This window comes from Xenopus tropicalis, chromosome 5 (assembly GCF_000004195.4).
Source record: "Xenopus tropicalis strain Nigerian chromosome 5, UCB_Xtro_10.0, whole genome shotgun sequence".
Taxonomy (NCBI): Eukaryota; Metazoa; Chordata; class Amphibia; order Anura; family Pipidae; genus Xenopus; species Xenopus tropicalis.
In genome coordinates this window covers 109897833-109923678 of record NC_030681.2, presented here as the reverse complement: position 1 = coordinate 109923678, position 25846 = coordinate 109897833, and the positions used below count along the sequence as shown (strand labels likewise).

The window sequence follows — 25846 nt, the reverse complement described above, 5'->3', positions numbered from 1 at the left end:
TGTCAATCTACAGTTTAAGGAACAGGGATTTCAGTGTTTATTTTTAACATTTCAATTCTAGCACAAGCCTGGAAGGGCCATGCAAAATCAAGCAAGCTTAGGGAGTTCTTTATTTAAGATTTGTAAGAAGTGTAGTTCCTTCAGGCCTGTACTCATTCCTCTGCTTATCCTTCCAGATGCCCCTCATTTTGTGACCTTGTCCCTTTAACCATCCTATCAGGTTGCTTTTGATATAGAATTTGTCCCTCTAGTCATTTGTTCTTGAAGGCCACCGCCAATGTTTCATGTAGTTTAGTTTCAGACATCACTAGGGACCACACTTGGTGTCTGCATTCCTCCTGTCAGCCTTACCCTCTCATTTTCTCATTTATTCTATCCATTCGCTGTGTTCTTACACCTCCTTTGATTAGTAATATTCCCCTAATACCATTACCATACTTTCTCCATCAATCCCCTAAAACCTTTCTTTCAATATGAACTTTTCTGCATTTCCAGAGTCTCGTTGATAAAAATGATGTCTTCATCGTTAAACTCTAAAGTTGTCATAGTATTCTGAAACTGTGAATGGAATACATGTGCGCAGAGAAGGAAATGAGCTGAGGAAGATAAATATGAGCCTTAAGGGTACCAATGAAAACAAAATACTGGTATCAGGAGAAATAAATCGCTTCCTCCCATTCAGCCACCTGAACAATTCAGTTACTGTAAATGTGCATCATGACAGAAACAATACAAAAAGGTTGTTGAATGGAACAACAACTTTGGCACACAATAACATGCATCAAGAGACAGCTGAATTGTAGTAGGCTCTGCCCACTATTTCATAATAATCACTGAATAAACGAGTGTATTTTAATAGATTATATTTTTACCAGTGCTTGGTGGATCTCATCTTTGCTCAAAATGTGAAAACTTGTTAGATGTGCACATAACATTTTTCACAACTTGCTCATTAATTAACTTCTTTGATTCCAAATAAGAGCTAGAGTAGACAGGTCAGGTAAAACTGGTTAATGATGAGAGAGAGATGGGAGGAAAGTAAATGCCTGTAGTGGTAATCACTCAAACTGACTGTTTTCACCATGAAAAAATCAATACATAGAGCAAATTGGTGGACCTGGAGTCAAAATGATACTTTACACTTTGTATAAATGAATACTTGAAAATAAGGATGTGTATTAGAGCACCTATGTGCTAATGATTTCAGTAGTTAATTAAGTTGTTAATGTTCTTTTTAGGTAATGTAGTTAAAAAACAATGGTGATACAATTGATACAGTGGGTGAAACAGTAGTCCTAACATTGAAAGCATCAACAGTATGTTGTCTGAAGTACATTTTGTCTACAAAAATACATTCTGTATGCAAAAATAATCCCCAGTACACAGAATGAATGTGTGGCCATATACACAGGTAATAAATACTGTATACAGTACAAAAGACATATTTCTGATAAAATCATGTTTCTAATAAAATCAATTTTATGCACAAAAGCATATTATTATATAACAAACTCCATTCTGTAAATTTTAACAAGCTTTCTGTCTCACAAATGTATAACATCCATAGAGCAGAACCAGTTTTTTACAGAATGAATGTAAAACACAACTTTGACAAAATATATAATGGTGTAACTGACTAGCATATTCCAACTTAGATTTTTATGACAAAATAAATGCTTGTGACAAAAAGGAAGATTCTATAGCACAGAATTCATTCTATCAACAAAATGAATACTCAGTTCCACAAAACTGATAAAATATCCGTTCTCTGAAGGAACACTCCATTTACTGGTCTTTCTTCACACTGTTTGAATTGTTTCTATAAAGTGTTACCCCCCCCCCCCTTGGCCTGATATAGAGGACTCCCTCTAATATCTGCTGTGCTGCATAGCAATAACCAGTAACAAAGAACAAACACTCCAGGTTCTTATGAAATAGGTGGCATGGATGGGACAACAATATAGTGGTGATGCAGAAGGAGTTGGACCAGTGATAAAGATGGGCAGGCTGGAGGCCGAGCAACAGAAACCTTGTGTGTATGGGCAACAACAACCTGGCTTGATTGGCTTGCCCCGGCCTTGCCTGGTATTTTACTAGCTAGGCTGGAAATTTACTGGTCGAAGAACACTCATGTGGGTATAGTACAATATACCAAACAGATATTTATGGTAGCAATGTAGCTCAGTATATGTAACACACTTATATTCGGATTGGATACGATAATTTCTCAAGATCGTAAATATCACGAATATGCGAACAAAAAAATCATATTAGTCACGATAATATCATATTGCTGATCCGAAAGTCACAAAATTTTCGTATCCGAACGATTGTAAAATGCAGGAAAACCTTTCCGACTTTGATCCTTCTGTGCATGATTTTGGAAGCCTCCCATAGGAATCAATGGCACTCTGCAGCTCCAACCTGGCCCAAGGAAAGTCTCCCATAGGGCTCAATGGCACTCTGCAGCTCCAACCTGGCCCAAGGAAAGTCTCCCATAGGACTCAATGGCACTCTGCAGCTCCAACCTGGCCCAAGGAAAGTCACGATACCGAAGTTTGAATAAATCCGAAACTTTCGTACAATACGATTTTGTCACATAAATTTTGTCTCAAAGTATGAAAAAGTCACGCAAAATACGAAAAAGGCACACAGGTATGAAAAAGGCGCCGAAAATACTCAGATCGAACGCTCGGAGCATTCGTGGATTAGTAAATGTGCCCCTAGGGGAGGATGTATTGGTGTTCTCATTTTCCATTGATTCACATAAATCCTGACAAAAAAAAGAATAGCACTTTTTTTAAAAAAATAAATCAGTCCACCTAAACCTTAAATAAAAAAAAATCACAAAACAAATTTTACACCTTCAAGAGAAAAGGCAAGGGAATCACCTCTAATATCACATTGGCAGTGAATTGTCTATTATTGGATGATTATGGATCAGGCATAATGTTATTTTCCCAACTGGCTTGCATGGAGCACACAACACAACACAGTGTGGTAGTGTGAAGGAAATCATAATAAAGTATATCCATACAAGGTTGTACTTCATGTAAAGAATATGGTTTTAACTAAGACAAAACTAATTGTTTTCACTATATAAGATATAATTGATTCAATACTTTTTTCATGCTCTGATTTAAGTACTGAGAATGCCCAGGCCAATAGCAATGTTATAAAAATATTTGGCATGTTAGAATAGTTTAATAATATGTTGCAAGTGTTTTCTTTTTTTGCATGGTAAGCAATCCAATTGTTTTGTAGTGGTTACATTAAAGGAGAAGGAAAAGCTAAGTCACTTGGGGGTGCCAAAATGTTAGGCACCCCCAAGTGACTTGAATCGCTTACCTTCTACCCCAGGCTGGTGCCCCTGTATGGAGAAAACAGCACCAGCCTGGGGTAGCAGCGATCGCTTCCTCCTTCCGCTGTGCGCGCATGCGCAGTAGAGTGAAAAGCCGAACGTTTACAGAGAAGTCAGCTTTTTCACTCTACTGCGCATGCGTCAGACTTGGAGTCTCAGTGAAAGGAAGGCGGAAGGAGGAAGCACATCGCCCCAGGTGCCCCGGGCTGGTGCGGTTTTCTCCTAATAGGGGCACCAGCCCGGGGTACGAGGTAAGCGACTCAAGTCACTTGGGGGTGCTTAACATTTTAGCACCCCCAAGTGACTTAGGCTTTCCTTCCCCTTTAAGTGAAGGCTATTGACATTAATCAGCTTTTGTTTCCAGGGAATTTGAGTTCAATTTTTTTTTAATTAGTGTAAGACCTGGTGAATATCTTAACAATAGCAGAAAAAATATAATTTCATTATATATTTATTTTGCCTTTCTTGTTAAACATTTGCTTCAGTAGCAATTATTACTTCTGGAAATGCAGGCCTTTAGATTTTAGTATTTTGAAATTCAGATCAATTACTTGTAAAAATGGTTGGCTAAAGTTAAAATACATTTAACACCTTTTGAAAAAAAACAGGTTTTGGGTCAAACAATTTTTCCATCTATCTATGTTTATGACAAAACCCTCTTATGGCACGAGGACGTTGCACCAGTTCTACATAAGATCTTACATAAGGACTGACACACATCATTATGTCAAAGGGTAATCAGTTATAGTCTGGGTATTAGGAATTTATCTTTACAAGGGTTTTATCAGCACTACTGAACATTATTGACCAAATGACCTAGTAGCCTAGTCTTGCCTTACATAGTAACACAGTAACATAATAAGTTAGGTATAAAAAAGACATGTCCATCAAGTTCAACATTTTATGCCTATATATAGTGATGGGCGAAATCATTCGGCAGGCATGGTTTTGTTGCAAATTTCCGCGTTTCGCTATTGCAGGATTGTTTCTCAAAACATGTCGCCTGTGGCAAAAAAATTTTGCGCACATAAAAAAATTGATGCGCGTCAAAAAAAATATTACGTGCATAATGTTTTTTTACTCCCATGTGTCATTTTTGAGTCGCATGTCAAAAAAATGTTGCGCGTCAACAAAATGAAGTGTGCAACAATTTTTTTTGCCATGGGACATTTTTGCCTTTCTTGAATTTTTCACCATCCCGCGATGCGAAACATGACAAATTCGCTCATGACTATCTATATTTAACATGCCTAGCTGCTAGTTGATCCAGAGGAAGGCAAAAAAAGCCTTCTAAAGCCTTTCTAATAAATAGGCATAATAAGGGGAAAAATCCTTTCTGACTCCATACCCCTGTATTTTCTCACTTGCTAAAAGCTAAAAAGCCATCTTGGTCTATCTACTGTAATGTATCTGCCAGTACGACTGATTCAGGGACAGATTTCCACAACTTCACAGCTCTCACAGTAAACCCACTTTACGAATATTTAGATGGAACCTTCTTACTCATTGGAATGGGTGCCCTCGTGTTTGCTGAAAGAACCTACTGATAAAGCATTAGTGAGATTATTATTTGATCCCCTTATATATTTATACATAGTTATCATATACCCACATAACCGCCTCTTCTCCAGCATAAACAACCACAAATTGGCCAGTCTTTCTTCCTAACCTGGACTTTCCATACCCTTTACTAGCTCAGTAGGACCCTCTCTAACTCAATAATATCCCATCTGAGCACTGGAGACCAAAACTGCACGACATATTCTAGATGGGGCCTTACCAGCGCTCTGTAAAGGGGAAGAATAACCACCTCCTCCCACAAATCTATGCGCCTTTTAATACAGCTCAAAATCGTTTTTGCCCTAGCAGCTGCTGCCTGGCATTACTGGCTACAGCTAAGTTTAATATCTACAAGGACTCCAAGGTCCTTCTCCATTATGGATTTGCCTAGTGCAGTCCCATTAAGGGTATAAGTGGCTTGCATATTTTTACATCCCAGGCGCATGACCTTACATTTGTCAACATTAAATCTCATCTGCCACTTAGCCACCCAGGTTGCTAGTTTGTGAAGATCCTGCTGCAAGGATGCCATATCCTGGATAGAATTGATTGGGATGCAGAGTTTTGAGTCATCTGCAAACACTGATACATGAACCAAATTTTATAACCTTTATGAAACCAATTAAACTATTTTCCTGGTAGTTATAAGGCCACTATCAAACATTGCATGAGAAAAATGTATAGATAAGACAACATATCAAATGTTATTTAAATAAAACATATTTAAATAATGTAGGCCAAGTTAAATACTGTAGGTGGGGCATGAGGGTGTGCATGATCAGAAACATAAATGCAATTAAGGAAGAAAGAAAGAAGATAAAAACACTGAACCACCCACAGCTGTATCAATTTGTAGACTAGGACCAAATGAAAACTTAACCTTTAATTAGCCATTAAGATATATCAAAAAACTAAAAGCAAGGGGTATGGCTCGGTGACACACTAAGGTGCCCACAACAGCACTCTGTGCCTGGTTCAAGGAAAGCAGGGGGGAGAAATGTGCTGAGCGAAACATGCATCAGGCACTTATTTTAACCTATCTGGGTAGGCAGGTGTTGAAGCAGTGTGGGTGTTGATGGTGTGGGAGAGGGAAAAAGGGTATGGTTTGGTAAAGGGTGCGTGGTGGTCCTGAACGATGTTGGTGGGTGGTATGGTGTGTCATACATGCCAGCACAGGTGAATTAACCCCACACTTACCTTTTCTCCCCACCTACTCTCCTTGCGCCAGGCACAGAGTGCTGTTGTGGGCACCTTAGTGTGTTACAGAGCCGTACCCCTTACTTTTAATTTTTTTTTATATATTTTAATGGTCAATTAAAGGTTAAGTTCTAATTTGGTCCTAGTCTACAAATTGATACAGCTGTGGGTGGTACAGTGTTTTGATCTTTCTTTCTTTCTTTCTTTCTTTCTTTCTTTCTTTCTTTCTTTCTTTCTTTCTTTCTTTCTTTCTTTCTTTCTTTCTTTCTTTCTTTCTTTCTTTCTTTCTTTCTTTCTTCTTTCTTTCTTTCTTTCTTTCTTTCTTTCTTTCTTTCTTTCTTTCTTTCTTTCTTTCTTTCTTTCTTTCTTTCTTTCTTTCTGATCATGCACACCCTCATGCCCCACCTATTTAACTTGGCCTACATTATTTAAATATCTTTTACAAAAGTACTTCCCTTTCCCATAAAAACATAAACAGGAGGATAGAAGGAGGGGCCCCTGCCTACTGGTGACAATGTGCTACAAATTAGTTATAAAATAGAAGTAATGGGGTATCACCCAAGCACCATTTTCAACCACAGTGCAAATCTAGGATTTGGTTTGGGATTTGGCCACAATTATGCCTTTTTTGGCAGGATTCGGCAAAATCCATGGTCCTGGCTGAACCTAATCTGAATCCTAAAAATCATGTGACTTTTTGTCATGTAAACATTTAACCCTTCCAAAACCTACTTAGCATATGCTAATTAGGATTTGGATTTGGTTTGGTATTCGGCTGAATCCTTTTTACGAATGATTTGGGAGTTCGACCGAGTTAAATTTGTTCTTCTATTCCTCCTGTAAGAAATGCGAGGGATTGTGCCAATGCACTTTTTCACCCGACTATCATTCAAGATGTGCCAGTGTTTGTTTATAATGTACTTTGTGCATTAAACATCAGGATTAACCTGTTATAATCCCTGTTGTTATATGTATTTATCCGTTCAAATTCCATGTAGTAGAGAATCCCTAGTTTACATTAAAGCCTCCTGATGGGCCCTATAGAGAGTCCTAGATTTGTAGCATGATCCCTTAACAAGCCTTCAAATAACTTGCCCACCATCGGTTTCAAAGTTACTGGCCTATAATTCCCAGAGATCTTACTCCCTTATATATAGGAATGGCATTAGCTTTCCTTAAGTCCTTAAGGTACCATACCAGATGAAAGCAAGTCTGAGAATATCAGAAACAGAGGCCACTGCAAAACAGACCATAGCTCTCTCAGTACCCAAGAGTGTATTCCATCCAGCCCTTGTACCTTATTCACATTAATTCTGCATAAACCTTTATGTACCATGTCCTGCATAAACCACTGACTAGATTAGGCTGAGCTAACAGTGCAGTTATAGGGCAGGTCTTGGCAATCCTGGATTGTGACAAATTTGTAACTATATCATGGTCAGTACTCATGGTTGGAAAACCAGAGTCTTCCTTTGCCATTAAAAACCATCAATGTAAAGAAGATTCCTAAAAAAGATTCCTTTTTTTTTATTAAAATGCAGATGGAAATACCCTAATGTCTTCATCTGCAGGGCTAAGTAAAACTATTTGTTAGAAATAACATAAAAGATGCACAACCAGTAGTTATAATATATCAACTATGACAACTTTTATAATGATTTGCAATATAGCAAAGAGTATAAATTACAAGATGAAGACATACTTGATTTTATTATAAAAGGAAACCAATCACCCTTGAACTATTAGAAGCCTCTATTTCATGTTTTCTGAAATCAGATGCTCAATTTTTTTGTACTGGCCTCTTGTCTTGGCTACAAAAAATATTACAGTTATTTATTTACTTTACCCATTCCACAAGCTACTGTGATTTTAAAATGGATATAAAAATATAGGTAGGGTGAGGATAGATAGATAAATAGATAGATTCTCCAATTTTTTTTTGTATGGTTTGTATGCCCATTGATATACATGTATTTGAGTTGCGGTGTGCCATATGATGTCGGTTTTAAGAAGTTTTTCTTTTTACTTTCCTCTTGTACATTTAGGGGCATATTTATTAAAGCGTGTAAAATGATTAACGCCGTTTTTTTGGCGTTAAACGTGGCGTAAACCTAAACTTACGCCATTAATTCCGTCGTTCTTCAACCGCGTCTTTTCCGGCCGTTATTCGCCATTGCGGAATATAGCACTGCGATCTTATTCATTTTCAAATTTTACGGAAAGTAATAGAATTCCATTCACGCCTTTGCGGTCATCGACATAAGAAAGAACGCCGTATACACTCTGGTTTTATGCAACGCAGAAATAGCCCCCAGTATGTAAGTACGCCAAATTGTACGTCAAATTTTACGCCGTGAAACACCGCGAACGGTATCATGACTATCTTTTGGCCTGGTTGGAGCTGCAGAGTGCCATTGAGTCCTATGGGAGGCTTCCAAAATCATGCATTGAAATTTCAAAGCCAGAAAGGTTTTTGCACCATTTACAATTGTTCAGATACGAAAATTTTGGAACTTTTGGATCGCAACCAAAATATTTTCGAACGACCAAGAAAATTATTTTCACACAATTTACGCACATCAGAAATTATCGTGGTTACTCCGAATTTTTTCCAATCGTGCTTTTAATTGGCGGATATTTGTGCTTTAATGAATGGGCCCCTAAGACTTATTTACAAAACAAGTGCAAGCAAAGAACTAAAATGGGCATAAAAATGTCCACCTTTATGTTCTATTTACAAAGCTATTTGTGCCTATACATGCTTCTTAACACCTTCTGGTGAGCTGCTAGTGCCAGTTTAGCCTGATCTGATACATTGTGTGTGTTGAATTGCTAGTAAGAGGAAAAGTACAGAAAGCAGGAATACAAGTAAAAATTGGAAATAACCTGCCTTGTGGAGATGTTACTTCCAGAGAATCCTAAGGGGGTTGTGCCTACTCATGCATCTAAACTGTGCTAATCAGTCCACCCTTACAGGTATGTCACTACTAATGTCATGCACATCAGCAAGGCAGAAGGGACAATATTTACAAAGAAAGACAACTGGGCATGGTTTATGTAAGTGGATTCTTATCCCCATTGATGAGCCACATGTAAGTTGTGCCTTGTACTGTTTAGCAGTCATCCCCATAGATCCTGAAATTGCGTGGGAAAAAAACTGCTTTCTGGGTAAAAAATCATTGTGAATCTGTAGGTGCACATTTCACTTGCATTTGTAAAACAGTATTACTATGTATTGTAGCAATATTAGATTTGAATTGCGGTCTAACTGGGGGATAGGCCTTTAAATATATTCCCAGGCTTCTCCAAAGATGTATAAACAAAACACAATACAGAAAATAAAATCCCAAGCCTGTCCAGCTCTACCAAATACACAGGTGGCTTTTTCCATTTACAAGTCTGTATAACTCAGTCTCTGTATAACACAGTTCCTGCTATTTCCCAAGGCTTCACTCACAAAGGGCCTTTCAGGCCACTTGTTTTTTTCCCAGGTTCCTTGGCTGTGTTACTCTCCCTCTCACATCCAAAAATAGCTGTCACTTCTTCATCCAAGAAATCCAAGAAAGCGCCCATAGGTGTAAGAGCACACCCTCTCCGCCTTTAGTAGCAGAAGTTTTGCTTTCAACTGCCACCTAAATACCTGACTGGGAGGAAAAATTAACTCTTTTTTGCCTAGTCCTCACTCTAAAGCCAATAAAAAGCACTTAAAAGCACAATTTTCTGTACTGTACATTTTTAGGCTGTCCTAACATAGTATATTATGATCATATAATACTCTGGTGATATCTCTATAAAGCTTCTGAACTTTTTTTCTTGTCCACGTATTCCTGCTAATTATTTTGACTCTTGCTATTACTAAGAAGACTTTTGTTATTAATAAGAAGATTTTTGTGGATGCTCAGCACTAGGATGAAGCATTATACAGTTTTGATACAAAAATTCACATTTTTGCCAGTAGCAAAAACGCAAATCTGTGCTAGAATTTTGCCATGCATTTTGCTTCACAGAAATTTTTTTGTGTGTTGAAAAAATGTGCAATAAAAAACACCATAGTAACAACCATGCATTTTGTTTTGCCAGAAAGAAGTTGCTGTTTTTCAATGCCAGAAAAAAACAGTATTATTAGAATTTATCACTGCATATTTTTTTTACTGAAAAATTGGGAGGGTTTTTCCCTTTGACTCCAATGTATTTGGTGCCAAAAACAAAACGACCAAAACAACCTTTGACTCCAATGCATTCATGAATTTTTCCCAGCAAAGCACAATAAGGCTATTTTGCTCATCACCAGTCAACACACTTAGAGGCAAATAAAGGAAACCCTGCATGAGTTAAGGAACTCAAGTGGGGTTGCGGGCAACAATACCTCCTTAGAAGCAATGAGCCATTTTTTTTCCAGGGATGGATGGATTAACTGTGAAATTTCGCATTTCACCATTGGCGAATTTTTTCGCACAACTGCAGCAAAATTTTGCTGAAAAAATTTGTAGTCAAATCAAAAAAGGCACGGTTGCATCAAAAAAGGTGTGGTTATTTTTTTTAGCAGTTTCATTAATTTTTCGGAAAAGCGAAGTGGGACAGATTTGTTCATCACTACTCTTTGGTAGAGTTTTTTTTCCAGAGCAGGTTTTCTTAAATAATAAAAAGCCTACTGGGAGGGGAACTCATTTAACGATATTTTTGCAAGGAACTCTCTAGGGGCTTCTTTTATGATCTTGGCTCGGGCAATCATAAATGTGCCCCTTAGTATCTTATGCTCTTAAAACCAAATATCTATAAAATCCACTCCTATTCTGTATTCTGTACTAAGAAGCATTTTTAATTTCTTGGTTTTTCACTACTCATCAAGTAACATATAAGAAAATACAAATGTATTACTATAGATTTAGATATTATCAGCTCCTGCTGTCAAAACACATCAGAAGTAAAATCTCCTGTGTGTATGGGTACATGATGTGTATGCATCAGAATCAGCATTTCTTCTTCTTTATCTGTGCTGATACTCAGCTTTATATCTATAGCATTAAACTTTATGATGTAGTAAAATAATAATCTCTTCTCCATTATATATTAATGATTTCTGACCACTGAACATTTTTCATGGAAATGTTACCGGATATCCCGATACCAATTACTACGGCCATTATGAAGATATTTAATTGAAATTAATTGTTCTTTAAATTCATTATAAATGGGAAGGTTAGTTCCCGTTGTAAATAATTTTGCAAAATACTCTTTAACTTGCAGACTTTTACAGTTTAAGAGGTATAAGGCAGATGTTAAGTCACTGTTAGAAATTTGCTTTCAATTAGTGCAACTGTAATTGTAGCTTTATAGCTGCATTTTAATTAAGTCTTATTAGTTACAGTGATTTCTACCCCCATTGTTCTTTGCATTGCTAATTGTTTCTTATGTACAATTGAGGTAGTTTTTATGTATAAAATATTTTTTCTGTGATGTGATCTTTATGTGTACTTAACAGTAGAGCTAATTCAGCAAACTCGCCTTTGGATTGCAGCCATGTACCATCTAGTAAACATACATAAAAGCACCAAGAAATAGCAAATTAAATATGCTCTAGATTTTTTAATCATGTCATACTATATCTTGTGATGTTTTGGTGAACACAGTGGGGTTGCAGCACAAATGCAGGCCCCTCCAAACTTTCAGAAAAACAGTCCTTTTATATTTTTCAACTCCATTAGCCTTTTCATTAGCAGCAAAAGGGCAACGGGAGTTCAGTAACCAAAAGTTCAACAAAACAGAGTTGGTTTAGCCACAAAGTGTCCCAACTGCGATCCCAACACATAAATGTGGCTTACTTTAGCCGATAAGTGCAGTCCAAACAAACACTGGTTTGTATTAGGAAAATCAGCAGATGAATTCCAAACATCTCACACATGCAGCTTCTACTTCCACACTCAGCTCATCCCCAAACTGCCTTTACCTTCCTTGAACACCTCCTTGGCTGTCCAGCCCACACCCTCGTGCTAGATACAAAAGTGTCAGCACTCATTCTATATATACACTTATCAGTGCTTTATCATAAATAGACTTCTAGGATGAATCTGGCTCAGCCCAATGTGGGCCAAAACATTGGATGCACAAATGGTCTAATAAAAGTTGATGTATTCATTAAACACAGTATGCTGGTTCATCCTGAAAGGATATATATTTATTTATTTATTTGACATACCAGTATGGGACCCATTGTCCATGCACCTTGTAAAGGTCCTTGGAATCTATAGGATCTATGATTTTATAAAAACCCAGTGTAATTGCCAAACAGAGCCTTCTGTAGGCTCCCAGTCAACATAGGGGCTATCAAATAGCCAATTATAGCTCTCATTGGCACCTCCAGGAACTTTTTTCATTGCTCTCGAAAACTTACCGTATATACTCGAGTATAAGCCGAGTTTTTCAGCACACAAAATGTGCTGAAAAATTAACCCTCGGCTTATACTCGAGACCCTCCTGACCCCCTGCTGGTAATTCCCGCTGCCCCGGCCAACACGACCTACCCTCAACCAACTCTAAAGCCCCACATGCACACACGCTGCACGGACAAAAACTCCTGCAAACTAAGTCGCAGTTTTACATACCGGCACTTAAAGTTCCCTCAGTCCTGCTCTCTGCCTATGTCAGCTTCCCAGAACCACCATCCTCCTAACTGTGCGCTCTTCTGCTCTGCTGTGCGCTCTTCCGCTGTGCGCGCTTCTGCTCTGCTGGGCGCCGCAGTCGCGCCAGTGACGTCACGCGCCCCCTTCAGTTACTCATGGCCTCATCTTACAAGGTATTGGTAACTGAAGGGGGAGCGTGACGTCACTGGCGCGACTGCGGCGCCCAGCAGAGCAGAAGCGCGCACAGCGGAAGAGCGCACAGCAGAGCAGAAGAGCGCACAGTTAGGAGGATGGTGGTTCTGGGAAGCTGATTTTGGCTACACTGCCTGACCACCTTGGCATGTATGGAAAGTTGGCTTTACAACAGATAATTCTGTGATTCCGTTGATAGAGGTTTTATCTGTCATGATGGAAATTTTTAATCGGTTTGTAATGGAACTGCCCATAACTGGTAGATCCTCAATAAGTAAAAGGGGACTAGGAAGGCATAAGTCAGTGCATAAGCCTCTGAGCTGTCACTATAGCTCCACTAGGTTCCCAATAATTTAATCCTAAACACTCTAGTTCCCTAACTGGCACTCAACTGCCTTGGGTCTCTTCCCCAAATAATCCCTCTTCGATAGGACAAACTGTCCTTATGCCCTGGCTATCTTGCACCCCTAGAGTGACATAACATAAATCTCCTAACCCACTTCCTAGAACTAACATGGTACTGCCTCCCACCTGGTCTGGCTCTGTGGACATCTGTCGTTTTGCTTGACGTTCCTAGGCCAAAGAGGAAGTCTCTAGCTACTGAACTTTCTTATATACATGTAAGTTCCTGTAGAGGAATTCCCCACAGGCCAACTTGTTACACTCTTGTCTAACTATTGCCTATTATACACTCTTGCATCTCTATTTAAGTGTGGACTTTGTGAAAACTCGGGTATATAGGCAGCAGCAATAGGTTAATGTCAATATGCTTTCTGCTGAGAATGGGGGGATCTATGCCAGTTATCTATTATCAGTTCTCAAGCAATATCGTGTAACAAGATTATCCTGCTGTACTTCTTGTGCTTCGTGTGCTGGCTCGCTCGCACCAGCCCTACTGGTGACACCCTAGGCTTATACTCGAGTCAATAAGTTTTTCCAGTTTTCTTAGGTAAAATTAGGTACCTCGGCTTATACTCGGATCGGCTTATACTCGAGTATATACGGTATTCCATGTAGATGTGGCTCACGGGTATAAAAGGCTGGGGATCCCTGCTCTACACAAACACTAAAGGTTTTTGTTGTGTTTTTAGTGCAAAAACGCAAATCATGGAACAAAAAAATAAGAACAGGGCCCCCTTAGCTTTAGAATCTAAAAATTATTTTAAATCTAATTTCACCACAAAAGTATAAACTACACAAAAGAAACAAAAGTGAAATATATATGTGTTGTAAGTTTTGATCAAAGGTGGACATAGGCTTTACTTATCAGCTTTATTTAGATCTAAAGCCTAAAGGAAAGCACTGGAACTATAAGTAAAAGGGCTGCATGACAAGGGATCCAAATGACCAGCAGCCAGATTACACTGGTTTATGTTTAAAGATTGGCAGAATGAGATGTTAGCTGTGATTAGTTAAAAGGAAAGCGTTAAAGCAGGAGAAAGCTGATCTGGGGACAAAGAAAAGGGGAGGGAAGTGATGCACAAGATCCTCTCCTGTGACTGCATGGTGGATTGATTTCTACAGGTTCTGTTACTGCTTGTGCTAGGTGACAGCCTGCTTGGATTTCCTATCATCAAGACAATGCAGATCCAGGACAGGCAGCGGTGCTACTGAACTTCTCTCATGGTGGGTGATGCAGCTGGTGGTAGCAGAGTTTGGGGCCATTCTCTCTGTAGGTAGAGGCAGTCTAATACTCAGTGGTGGATATAATAAAAGTATAATTAAGGTATGTAACAATAGAGCTCAGAGGGATGACTCAAGGCGAAAGGGTCAGTTGAGGAGTCCGCTTGTCATATCATATGGTGTGCCTCTCGGTTAGTTTTATTTCCATCTCCATCCATTGAAAATGCACCGGGGAAATATTATTGGAATGAATGGGGCCGATTTATTATTTATTTGTTGTCAGGTTTGTTGTAATCTTAAAAAAAATGAGAAAGCGTTATTAATCTCACTCCTCTTTTATTGCATCAATTGTAAGTTAACAATCTCATGCAGGATTTTAGGCAAAAATACCTCATTAGTTGAGGTTTTTCTCCCATGCATGCTTTCCTAAATAATAAGAGTTCAGCAGCCTTTAGAAAGTTCTGCTCACATCTGTGGTCTGACTAGCCCCATCTGTAGTTAAAGCTTTATGTTGCCCTAAAAACTTGGGAGTGAGGTGCAAGATGCTGCTGAGAGAGCACATGATTAGTGATGAGTGGATTTTTTCTTCAGGCATGGATTCATGGCGAAATTCCATGTTTTGCCATTGGCAATATTTTTTGAGAAAAAATACTCTTTGACTTTAATGTATTTGGAGAAAAAAGTCTCCAAATCATCACTCATAATTTTACACATGGTTAATGAGACAGTATTCTTAAAGAGACAATATCTTTAAAGAGACAGCGTTCTTAAAGGGATATTTTATTAAGCACCTTTGAGTGATTCCCAAAATACTGCTGATTTGAAAGAGATTGTACAGACTAATGCTAATCAATAGCAAATTAAAGCCAGCCTGCAGCAAGCCAGTGGTTACCAGCAAGAAACAAATGCCAATCAGCAGCAGACCAACTTTTCCAGAGGCCATACAGGACAGAGCCTGTCCCTGTATATAAACAAGTGCATACCCTTACAAAAGATGACATTGGAGAATTATAAATTAAGGCCTCAGCATATTTGAAAGAGTGGCAAATGGGAGAAACTTCCAACTGACCAGTGAGTGGGGGAGATTGCTTTTTTTCTACTGTAACTGGAGCCTATTTTGATTTTAATTGTGAGTAATAGTGAGTAACAGTAGCCAAAACTAATGGTAGTAGTAACCATGACTGTGAGGGTGTAACTAGTTTGTGCCTGGGCATTTGATGTGGACAAATTTAGATGATCGCAGATGAATGACCTAATACATCTTGTCAGAAAGTGGCTTCAACTGGAGGAATAAACTCCATGCTGATTATAGAAAGAGTGGTCCTTGATCATTTTCTGTGTGCCTTAACAGTTTGGCTGCAATGCTTTGCAGGTCAAGCTGATCCAATTGATGCCAACCACATGGTTGCTCTTCTTGAGCTCTACCTTACCATAGAGGACTTTCCTAAAAGCTCATCAACCTAAAGTGCTGGCTCTTAGAGTTACAAAGCACCAATCACAGGTAACGCCCCACCTGCAACTTAGAGTGGAATGGTACCCCGATAGGTGGAACTGATTTGGTGGAAAGGATGTTGATATGACAAAAACCCTAAACCAGATTTGCAAGTTAGGGATAGGGGAAAATAATTTGCTGATGCTGTCAGAGTCAGGAAATGGGGCAGTCAGTTGCCCAGTTAGTCAGGAACCAATGTACTGCAGCACAGCACAATGATATCAAATGAGTATAGTTAAAGTGGAAGGACAAGAAGTGTCTGCCTTCTAGACTGGGAGTCTGATGACTATTCTTTGTGCCAACCTGGTAGACAACCAGCATAATGTTGTATTAGGATGTTATATACCTCTGTTTTTAGACTTGTGGGGCAAATCAAAAGTGCCAGAGGAGGAAGGTATGGCTCCATTATCCATTCCCCCAATGTTTTCTGAACCTTTAGAGTTTCCTTCACAAGTTGGGGCTGTAGGGTTGACCACAGATAAAATAGACAATTTTCCCTAACGTTGTTAGTAGGAGAAGACAGAGATACCAATCTATTGTGACCATTTTGGCACTGCCCAACAAATGAATTATTTTCTTCTTTTCTTTCTTTCTTTCTTTGCTGTGCCTTGAACCCATAGTTCAATGAATGTATTTGTATAATATGCAGTATTATAATACCATGTGTATAATAAAGCATAAAACATGTTTGAGTTGTTTTTTAATAAGTTTAATAAGATTGTTTTCAGCATGATTATTTAACACATTCGTGGTTTCTATCTTGCTAGCTATCATTATTAGAAGAACTTGGCTTTGGAGCAGCCCTTGTTTATGTTGACCCCTGTGATCATCCTGAAGGTGAAAATGACCAATTCATCATGTCTTTAAATAATGGCTTTGAACCATTCACATCTGATTTTTCTGCAAAGAGTAAGTTATTATTCAGTTATCTTTGTAAATCCTAGAATAAAGAATTCTGCTTGCATGTTGTTCTTTTTCAAATGTCAGAATGAGTTTTATCACATTAATTCTACTGTTGAATGTCTCTGCCTACCATCCTGACTCTTTTCCCACAAAATGGTATGATGCTGTTGCCTGAGAGGTCACTAATAAATAAGACTCTGCAATTATTGGGACTGTGTCATCTTTTGTGTTTTTTAAAGACATTCACTGCTGATTTGTCACTAATTTATATTATAGCCACTGGATCATGGCTTTTTCAGTGATTTGTGGAGAGCATCATATTGTTTATAAAATATTATCCCCCTTTTTGCTCTTGATAATAAAACAATTAGAAATATTGTATTTAGTTAGATGTATTTAGAATAATTAATACAGGCTCTACCTAATTAATTGACTTGCCATTATATAGGCAAAGGTTCTAACATCCTGTCTAGGATGGAAAAGCATTCTTACGCTGTCATACAGGGTGTTATATATTCACAGCACGAGGTAGCTTGACAGCTCAGTGGGAAAATAATTGTATATTTTCTCAGTATCTTACCATTCCTGACCTGGTGTTCTCTCAAGTGCTCTGGGAGCTTAAAAAGAAAATATAACATTTTAGCTCTCTCATTGTTCATTTTATGGACTGTATGCCACGTGTTTACATTTTAGGTATCAAAGGGGCTCCTAAATACATTTTCAAAGATATTTATTTCCATTTTAACTGGTTACAGCAGAAAAAAATTGCCAAACAATGTAAGTGAGCTGTATAAGTGCATTGTTTTACTGACCAGGATATTAAATCAAGTGTATGCAACCAAAAATATAGAAAACAGGAAAATACATTTTTCACTAATTCCCATATGACAATGCAATACAGAAATATCATTTTCTGTGTGTGTTTGCACAGCACTTAGGGGCCCATTCATTAAAGTATGAATTTCAGATTGTTATAAGTACGATTGAAAAAAATTGTAGTAACCGCAATGATTTCTGATGTTCGAAAATGTTACGAAAATTATTTTCTTGGACGTACAAAAAATCTTGGTATTGATTCGAAAGTTATCCGAATAATTGTAAACAGTGCAAAAAACCTTTCTGACTTTCTGAAACTTCAATGCATGATTTTGGAAGCCTTCCATAGGATTCAATGGCACTCTGCAGCTCCAACCTGTCCAAAAGATAGTCACAATACCAAAGCTTGAATGAATAATGCAACTTTTGTTGTCATTGCGCAAAGTACGACTTTTTCGTGGAATAACGAACGTATCAGGAAAAAGTCGTACTTTTTTAACGATATTATCGTTAACAGTATGCAAAGTTCAAAACTTCAGAAAAAATACAGATTTTTTCTAATTGTGCATCATGCCTTAATGTTAATGCCAGCCATGCTTTAGCAAGCCAAGGCAACACAAACTCAATGCCCCAATCTTTAACATGACTCCCAAAACCTACCCATATTTAAAGGACAAGTGAGCCTGTTTTACTTTTGAGTTCACATTTTTTAGGTCCCCTAATAAGTTATATTTTTAACTCGGGCTGGTGCTTTTATGAAAATATGAACCTGCCTGGAGAAAAGTAGCACAGAACCACTACCACATACCTTTCATAAGCATCCTTTGGAAGACTTACAGAAATGTTACTCAACTTGATCATTCACAAGTTTGCACCAGAAATGTCTGGAAGATGTAATAAAGTCTAAACAATATAAACCAGAGTTCAAAGGAGCTTAGGGTCAGACAGAAAAAAAAAAGAATCAATGATATATTGTGCCTTGAGATACACTTTTTGTGATACTACACAATTTTTAGAAGGATGGTTAAACATGTGTTTAACCATGTTGAGCTAAGTTAAGTTTCCCTTTAAACCAAACAGCACACACCATAAGGAATATTAGATGGGTACTTACAAAAGTTTGAAACAATATAGTATCTTCTCCTCTCTGGTCCTTCCATCTGCCACTTATCAATGACTCTAGAACAAATGGGCTTCATGTAGTGCAAAACCTTTAATACATTACTATAACTAAAATTGCACTCACTCTGCTTATCAGTCAATTCACTCTCAGTGACTGCTCAAGAGCTGCCAATAAATTAGTCTAAGTAACTCAAGATGCAAGATGGCAGTCTTTATATACCAGCTCGCAACAACAGCAGGTTTGATAAAAGGGGTCCTCTACCCAAAATCCTGCTATAATAGGCTGCATTCTTTCACAATGAGAATTTATTTTTTGGGGGGGAGGGGGGGTGACACTTAGAACAAATGTAATATTTTATTATTTAAATGAGTTAACAATGATTTCTTTCACTCCAATGTACACAAACTTTGAGTAGATGGACCTGATTAAGAGAAGGGCAGTGATAAAAATACTGGACTAAATATTGAATTGTCACATGATATTACTGTCATGGTAAACGATGATTCTGATGTGCTTAGTGCATCTATACTTGAAAGTGTTCATACATCTCATAATGATGCTTGTATCTGTGTCCTAAAAAGTCCTTTTGGTGCTCTAAAATGTTATTATATTGTATGAAAATACTAGGCTTTGTTTAACAGATTTGTTTTTCAATAATGAATTAAGGATGCATTCTGACTAGAATTTCAACAAATCATAATGACTTGTGCAAGTGTTCTGCTCAGCCTCCATCCCATCTGTCCTTTCAGAATTGTCAAGTAAATGGCATTAAAGTTGCCGTTATTATGATCAGTCTCATTTTCATTTTTACATTTCTCTCACATAACTCTCCATCTGATTAAAAAAATCATTATATTAATGATGATTGCTGTTCACAAAATTATTTTTATATCTTAAAACTCAAATGCTCTGTAGAATACATTATATAGTGACATATTTATACAGAGAGACAACTTCCATCTATTGGGAAAAAGTAATAAAAGTTGTAAACAAAAAAAATGTCAAAAATAGGAATAAAAATTTGCATTTCACAATGTAATGGTCTTCCTCAGACAATAATTGTATTGCAAATGTTAATTGTGCTTGTAAAGGAAAACTATACACCTCAGGCTATAAAAGCCCCCTTAATTAGCACTGCCTTAACCCACCTCACCTCTCCCTTATCGCATAGTTTCTAACTTTAACAACTGTCCCTATTACTAACCCCAAACTAAAACAGCAGAGTAGCGCAGCTGCGTACCTGACTGACATCTTCCCTGCAAGGGACCAGTCTTTGGGTCTCTCTGCTGATACTTGTGCATGCGCAGTTGGAGGTAGCAGGAAATCAGTTTTGCATGCTCAAGCAGGGTCCGTGTTGGCGGTGAGACCCAAACTGACTGGTGGTGAGAGAGTGGTGGTGTTGAGACCCAACTGACTGTTCAGTTGCAAAGAAGATGTTGGCCAGGTACGCAGCTGCGCTACTCTGCTGTTTTAGGTTGGGGTTAGTGATATGGACAGTTGTTAAACTTAGAAACTGTGATAAGGGAGAAGCAAAGGGGATCAAGGCAGTGCTAGTTAAGGGGGCTTTTATAGCCCGGGGGATATAGTTCTATAGTTCTCCTTTAAAGGACTTCTTTATCTCTTGTGGAAAAAAATACATTTTTAGTTCTATTACATAAACTGCTCTCATGCAAACTATAACATTTTGGGACTTTTTTTCCACTGGTGGATGAGATTGCTAAGCAGTTTCTGGGTTCGCAAAAGCTAGATTGAATTTGCTTTAAACTGTTTGTGCAATGGAATTAATTACTTTTAACAAAGTATCTAACAAAGTATTTTCTTTTATATTTCTTCTTTTCTTGTCCATTATTGGTAGCATATGCCCAAGCGCTTACTCCTCAGTAAGGTATGGGTCATGTTAGAATCTTTGCTTGGGTAGCGTGAACAATATCGATCATCAGTGGTTCTTAAATGAATTCATGACTGAAATCAGGAAATTTAACAGTTCATTAGTGTTTAGTAATACACTACAAAAGAAATCACAAGTGCAGTACAAGGGCAGTACCTTGGCATATTGGGACACACTTTAATATCTTCAAGAGGAATCAGTTCTACTCCTAAGGGAAAATCTTGTCATATATATATATATATATATATATATATATATATATAGGTGCTTATGAGAGTGTCAGCACTCACATGACTTATGTTAACAAATTATTTTTATTAACGAGGACATTAATAATAAAAATAAAAATAATTTGTTTATATAAGTCCTTTGAGTGCTGACCCTCTCTCAAACACCTTCAACATTATTTGGACCTGCACCCTGGCAACAGCAACTTATCTATACGTGAGTGCCAGCATTTACTTGGAAGTTTATATATATATATATATATTATCCTCTCATTGCAGAAGAAGTTACAGCGAAGTTCCCAATGAAGTTCCCAAACTTTAGTTGTGGACAAAGCTCTCAAACGAGACTGAAACTTTGGTACTTTAATAAAACTATATTTTGCTGTGCTTTTTTGTCTGTATATATGTATATTTACAGAGAGAGAGAGCACACTCACCCCAAAAAAGAAAGGGCCAGGTGCTGCCACAAAAATAAATATCAGCATGTAAAAACAGCACTCATGGGACTTAAATTATATGTCAAAATGTAATGGTGTAAGTCGACATTTCGGGCCTACACAGAGGACCTTTATCAAGACATAAGGGCCCTCTGTATGGGACCGAAACGTCGACTTACATCATTACATTTTTGTGCACAATTTAAGTCCCATGAGAGCTCTGTGTTCTACATGCTGATATACAGTATATATATACACAATTATATTTTTTCAGCCAGCTGCAGGTAGAACAATGAAAATGACATTGATTGTTGTGTGTTATTGTCCAGTGACAAGTTTGCCAGTGTTGAAAAAAAGTCCTTTGTGCTAGGCACCTAAAAAAGGGGGGTGACTACTTGATGATCACCTGACTACTAACTAACTGAGTCTTTAGATATATGCGAAAATACAATTTTTCAGACATGTCAGCTATGTGATTCTCTTTACTTATAGTACCTGATGTTATGCGCCATATCTTTTTTCACATAGATAATTATTCAATGATCCAAATCACTATACTTCCTAACAATATAAAATATTCTGCCTTTTATAAAACTTTTGCCTGCCTTTATTTTATGTTAGCAATTCTTATGACTGCTGCAGTTTTAAATATTTGGTTCCTGGCATTATTGCAAATGAAATACAGTGCACAAGTGCACAGACATTGAATATATATACAGGTATCGGACCCCTTATCCGGAAATCCGCTATCCAGAAAGCTCCGAATTACGGAAAGCCCGTCTCCCATAGACTCCATTTTAATCAAATAATTCAGAATTTTAAAATTGATTTTCTTTTTCTCTGTAGTAATAAAACAGGACCTTGTAATTGATCCCAACTAAGATATAAATAATCCTTATTGGATGCAAAACAATTCTTTTGGGGTTAATAAATGTTTTATTGATTTTTTAGCAGACTTATGGTATGGAGATCCAAATTACGGAAAGACCCCTTATCCGGAATACCCTTGGTCCCGTACATTCTGGATAATGGGTCCTATACCTGTACTATACTGTAAAGGACAAGAAATAGAATCCTGTTGTTCTGATGCCAAGCTAATGTGTTCTGCATAACTAGTTTAAGCTGGTGACAGGTCCTTCAGTTTAACAAGTAAGAAGGAAAAATATGCTCTCCTGGGTAATAAAAAATGGTAAAATCAAAGGTACTGTAATATTAATGCTTCAAATTATTTAACATGTTCTGCTGAGGGCTTTTCAGAATAGAACCCTTATAAAAGAAGTATCTAGGATAACGATTGCAGGGTTAAGGTCATTCCATAAAACAGATGTCAGCCTAAGTGATCATGCTGTGACACTGCCGCTGTGTTAGAAAATACCTGACAAGGGAAGCTAATAAACTGAACAGATTCAGACATGTTCAAATGCTACTCCATCAGAAAGTGAATAATTAGATGTCCACTAAGTTTGTCTATTTAAATGTGTTCCACTTCTTGTGGAACACACTAAAAAACTAAATAAAAAAATACTCTTCCCCCATATTAACCCAGGGAGACTTGCTTGTGTCATATCTCTATTAAATAGAATATGCGTGTATTTTATATATGCATTGTAACTTGTGTAGTTGAGGATGTTCAGTCATTTACATATTAGATACAATCAGGTTACAACAGATGCAAGCTTCAAACACATCCTTGCTAAGTCTCCTCCCCTTTGACCAAGGGTGTTGGAAATTCAATCCCTTTTATCTCTAACTGCATTTTCCCAACGTCCATTGTCCAACCTGCCTCAAGAATCTATGGCCAACTCCCAAAAGTTAACTTAATGGTCATTAACCAATGGGAACTTGCCACATCAACTATGACCAATCTCTAGGTTAATAGCATGGGTTAAGTTTTAGTAGTGTGTTCTTGGAGTTCCTGGAGTGAGGACACAGATGCCTGACTCAATGAAAGGATGAGTATAAGGGAGGCAGTGGGATTCTATGTAACATATCCACCTTTATAATTATCTTTCTAAAGCTGGCCATACACGTGGCGATCTGACGATGTTTCGTGCGACCATCGGTCGCACGAAACATCGTCAGATGTGCCACACACCATTCAGGGCTGAATCGGCAGGTAAGGAGGTAGAAACAATAGGATTTTTACCTCCTTCTGCCGATTCAGCTCTGAATGGAGATTTTGATCAGGCGCCTTCTATGGCGCCCGATCAAAATTTTCCAACTGGTCCGATCAGCGAGTCGGCCGATATCAGCAGCTTCCTGCGATATCGGTCGACTCGCCGACAAACGAGGTTTCGTACGATATTATCAGTGCGTGTATGGCCACCTTAAATATCAGTTATATACTGTATTTAGGTTTGGCATTGTTTTGTATTTTGTATGTTTGTTATTTCTGTAGATATGTGTCAACAGCTTTTGTTCATAAATGTATATTTTTGATTGAACTATCTGTCTTTTAGTAAAGAACCTTTATAACCAGGAATATTCATGTACATGTGTATATAAGAATAAATATACATATTTACATAAATATATCCTTGGGCAACACCCCATATGTAAAAGAGGCACAAGTTCAGTAACCTATAGCAACCAATAAGATATTTGTTTTGAAACAGTCATTCCTATCTGATGATTGGTTGCTATGGGTTACTTCATATGCTTAGCACCTACTGCAATTATGTCCAGTTAATGCAACTGCACACTACTTTTGTTACAAATCAGCCACAACTGCATGGAATTCTGTCATTTCTGGCGTTCAGCGTGCGTGTGACGACTGCACCACAAGAGGACCCCTGGAGAACCTTTGATGAAAGTGGATATACATGCAGCTGAATGTGGATGTAAATAAGCCCCAGTGTCTTTTTTTACATAATTCCGATTATTTTACCAGATAATCACTGAGAAAATGATTCCTTTTATTAGTTTCTCTTTTGTCACTTTACTAAGTTGCATAAGGGAATATATTTCATTCTTGCTCTTTCCAATCATAAAATTGTAGCTGCCTTTAAAGCAGAACATTAGTCATGATAAGTGGTTCTTATCTAAATTACTAATAATTGCTTTAAAGCATGATTGTTTGAAAACATGATAACATATTCTGCTTTCGTTTGTTTCTTATTTTCTTGTGCAAACAAATCACCTGCCTGCTGTTTGACAGGTGAATAACAGTTTTGAAGGGTAAAGCTGTCCATACACTCCATGGGATTTTCGTACCTTGTATGGGCTCCAAATTATTATCCCAACAATTTTCATAACATGGCGATCATTCATTTAGTCAATCGGACAAGTCAGAAAATTTTAGTCAGATAAAAATAACATCTGTGCATGTATAAGTATCTGAAGATGTCCTTGGGTGACCTATAACGTATTTCCGGGACATAACTTGCGTAAGATCGGTGTCTGGCAATTATTATGGTCAGAACATCCTCTAATTTGTTATTTTTAGGACTTTAATCCTACAGTTTCAATCTGGATGTTAGCTTTAGATTGTTGCATTAAAACATATAATCAGCATCTGAAAGTTCATTAGTTTTAAAGCTGGTCATACACACACCAATATAATTGTAAGAAACTAAGTTTCTTATGATTTTCAGAGCCTGTGTGGGCTGTGAATTAGTGTCCCGAAAATGTAGGTACCATGGTGATTGGTCGTTTAGTCAGACGTACAGGTTAGACAATTTGGTCAGATAAAGATAAAATCTGTGCATATATCCCCTTAAGGGACCTACAATGCATTTCCAGGAAGTGACTTTCGTATGATTGGTGTCTGCCAACTAGTTCATGTTCAAAACATCCTCTGATTTGTTATTTTTCTAAATGTTAGTTTCAGATCATTGCATTTAAAAGTATCATCAATATCAAAACATTCGTTGTACGAAGACTAAAATCTGAACTTGTATGGTCCCCTTTAGGGTACTGGACATGGGGAGATTAGTCACCCACGATAAATCTTTATTCACATTGCAAAATTTTTTTCTGGTAGTGACCTATATTACATTCACCCAAATATATGTAAAGCTTAACTTTTTCCCAGATTTGTCTGGCAGCCATGATCTTCCCTCGCCTCATTTGCGATGGAACTGATCCTTATTACATTCTTTAGTTTTATTATTTTTAAGTAAGCATAATATTTATATTCACATTGTTCACAATAAACTTGGTAAATAAATCATTTATCTTGTTTCAAGATCCATACACATTGTTATTTTTGTAAAGATCTGCAAAGAAAATCCAGAAATTTAGATTTTTTACATTTGTGAGTTCAGTCATGCCTTCTACAGTTCTTCTTTTTTTAACCTACAGCTTTTGTTCTTATCCAGAAATATCCAATTACAAGTTAGAAAAGTAATCTGGCCTTGCCAAATATCATAACATTGAGGGAAAACTGGTGTTACACTTACAGGTCTT

General features: G+C 37.6%; 1 protein-coding gene across 1 annotated transcript in view; it reads left to right on the top strand.

The window, feature by feature from the left end:
• Positions 1–25846, top strand: part of naaladl2 (N-acetylated alpha-linked acidic dipeptidase-like 2) — a 322123-nt gene that overhangs the window by 154549 nt on the left and 141728 nt on the right. Inside the window, exon 6 of the mRNA XM_031902480.1 lies at positions 16813–16954. Within this exon, the coding sequence (XP_031758340.1) occupies positions 16813–16954 (142 nt within the window). The remainder of the gene's footprint in view (positions 1–16812; positions 16955–25846) is intronic.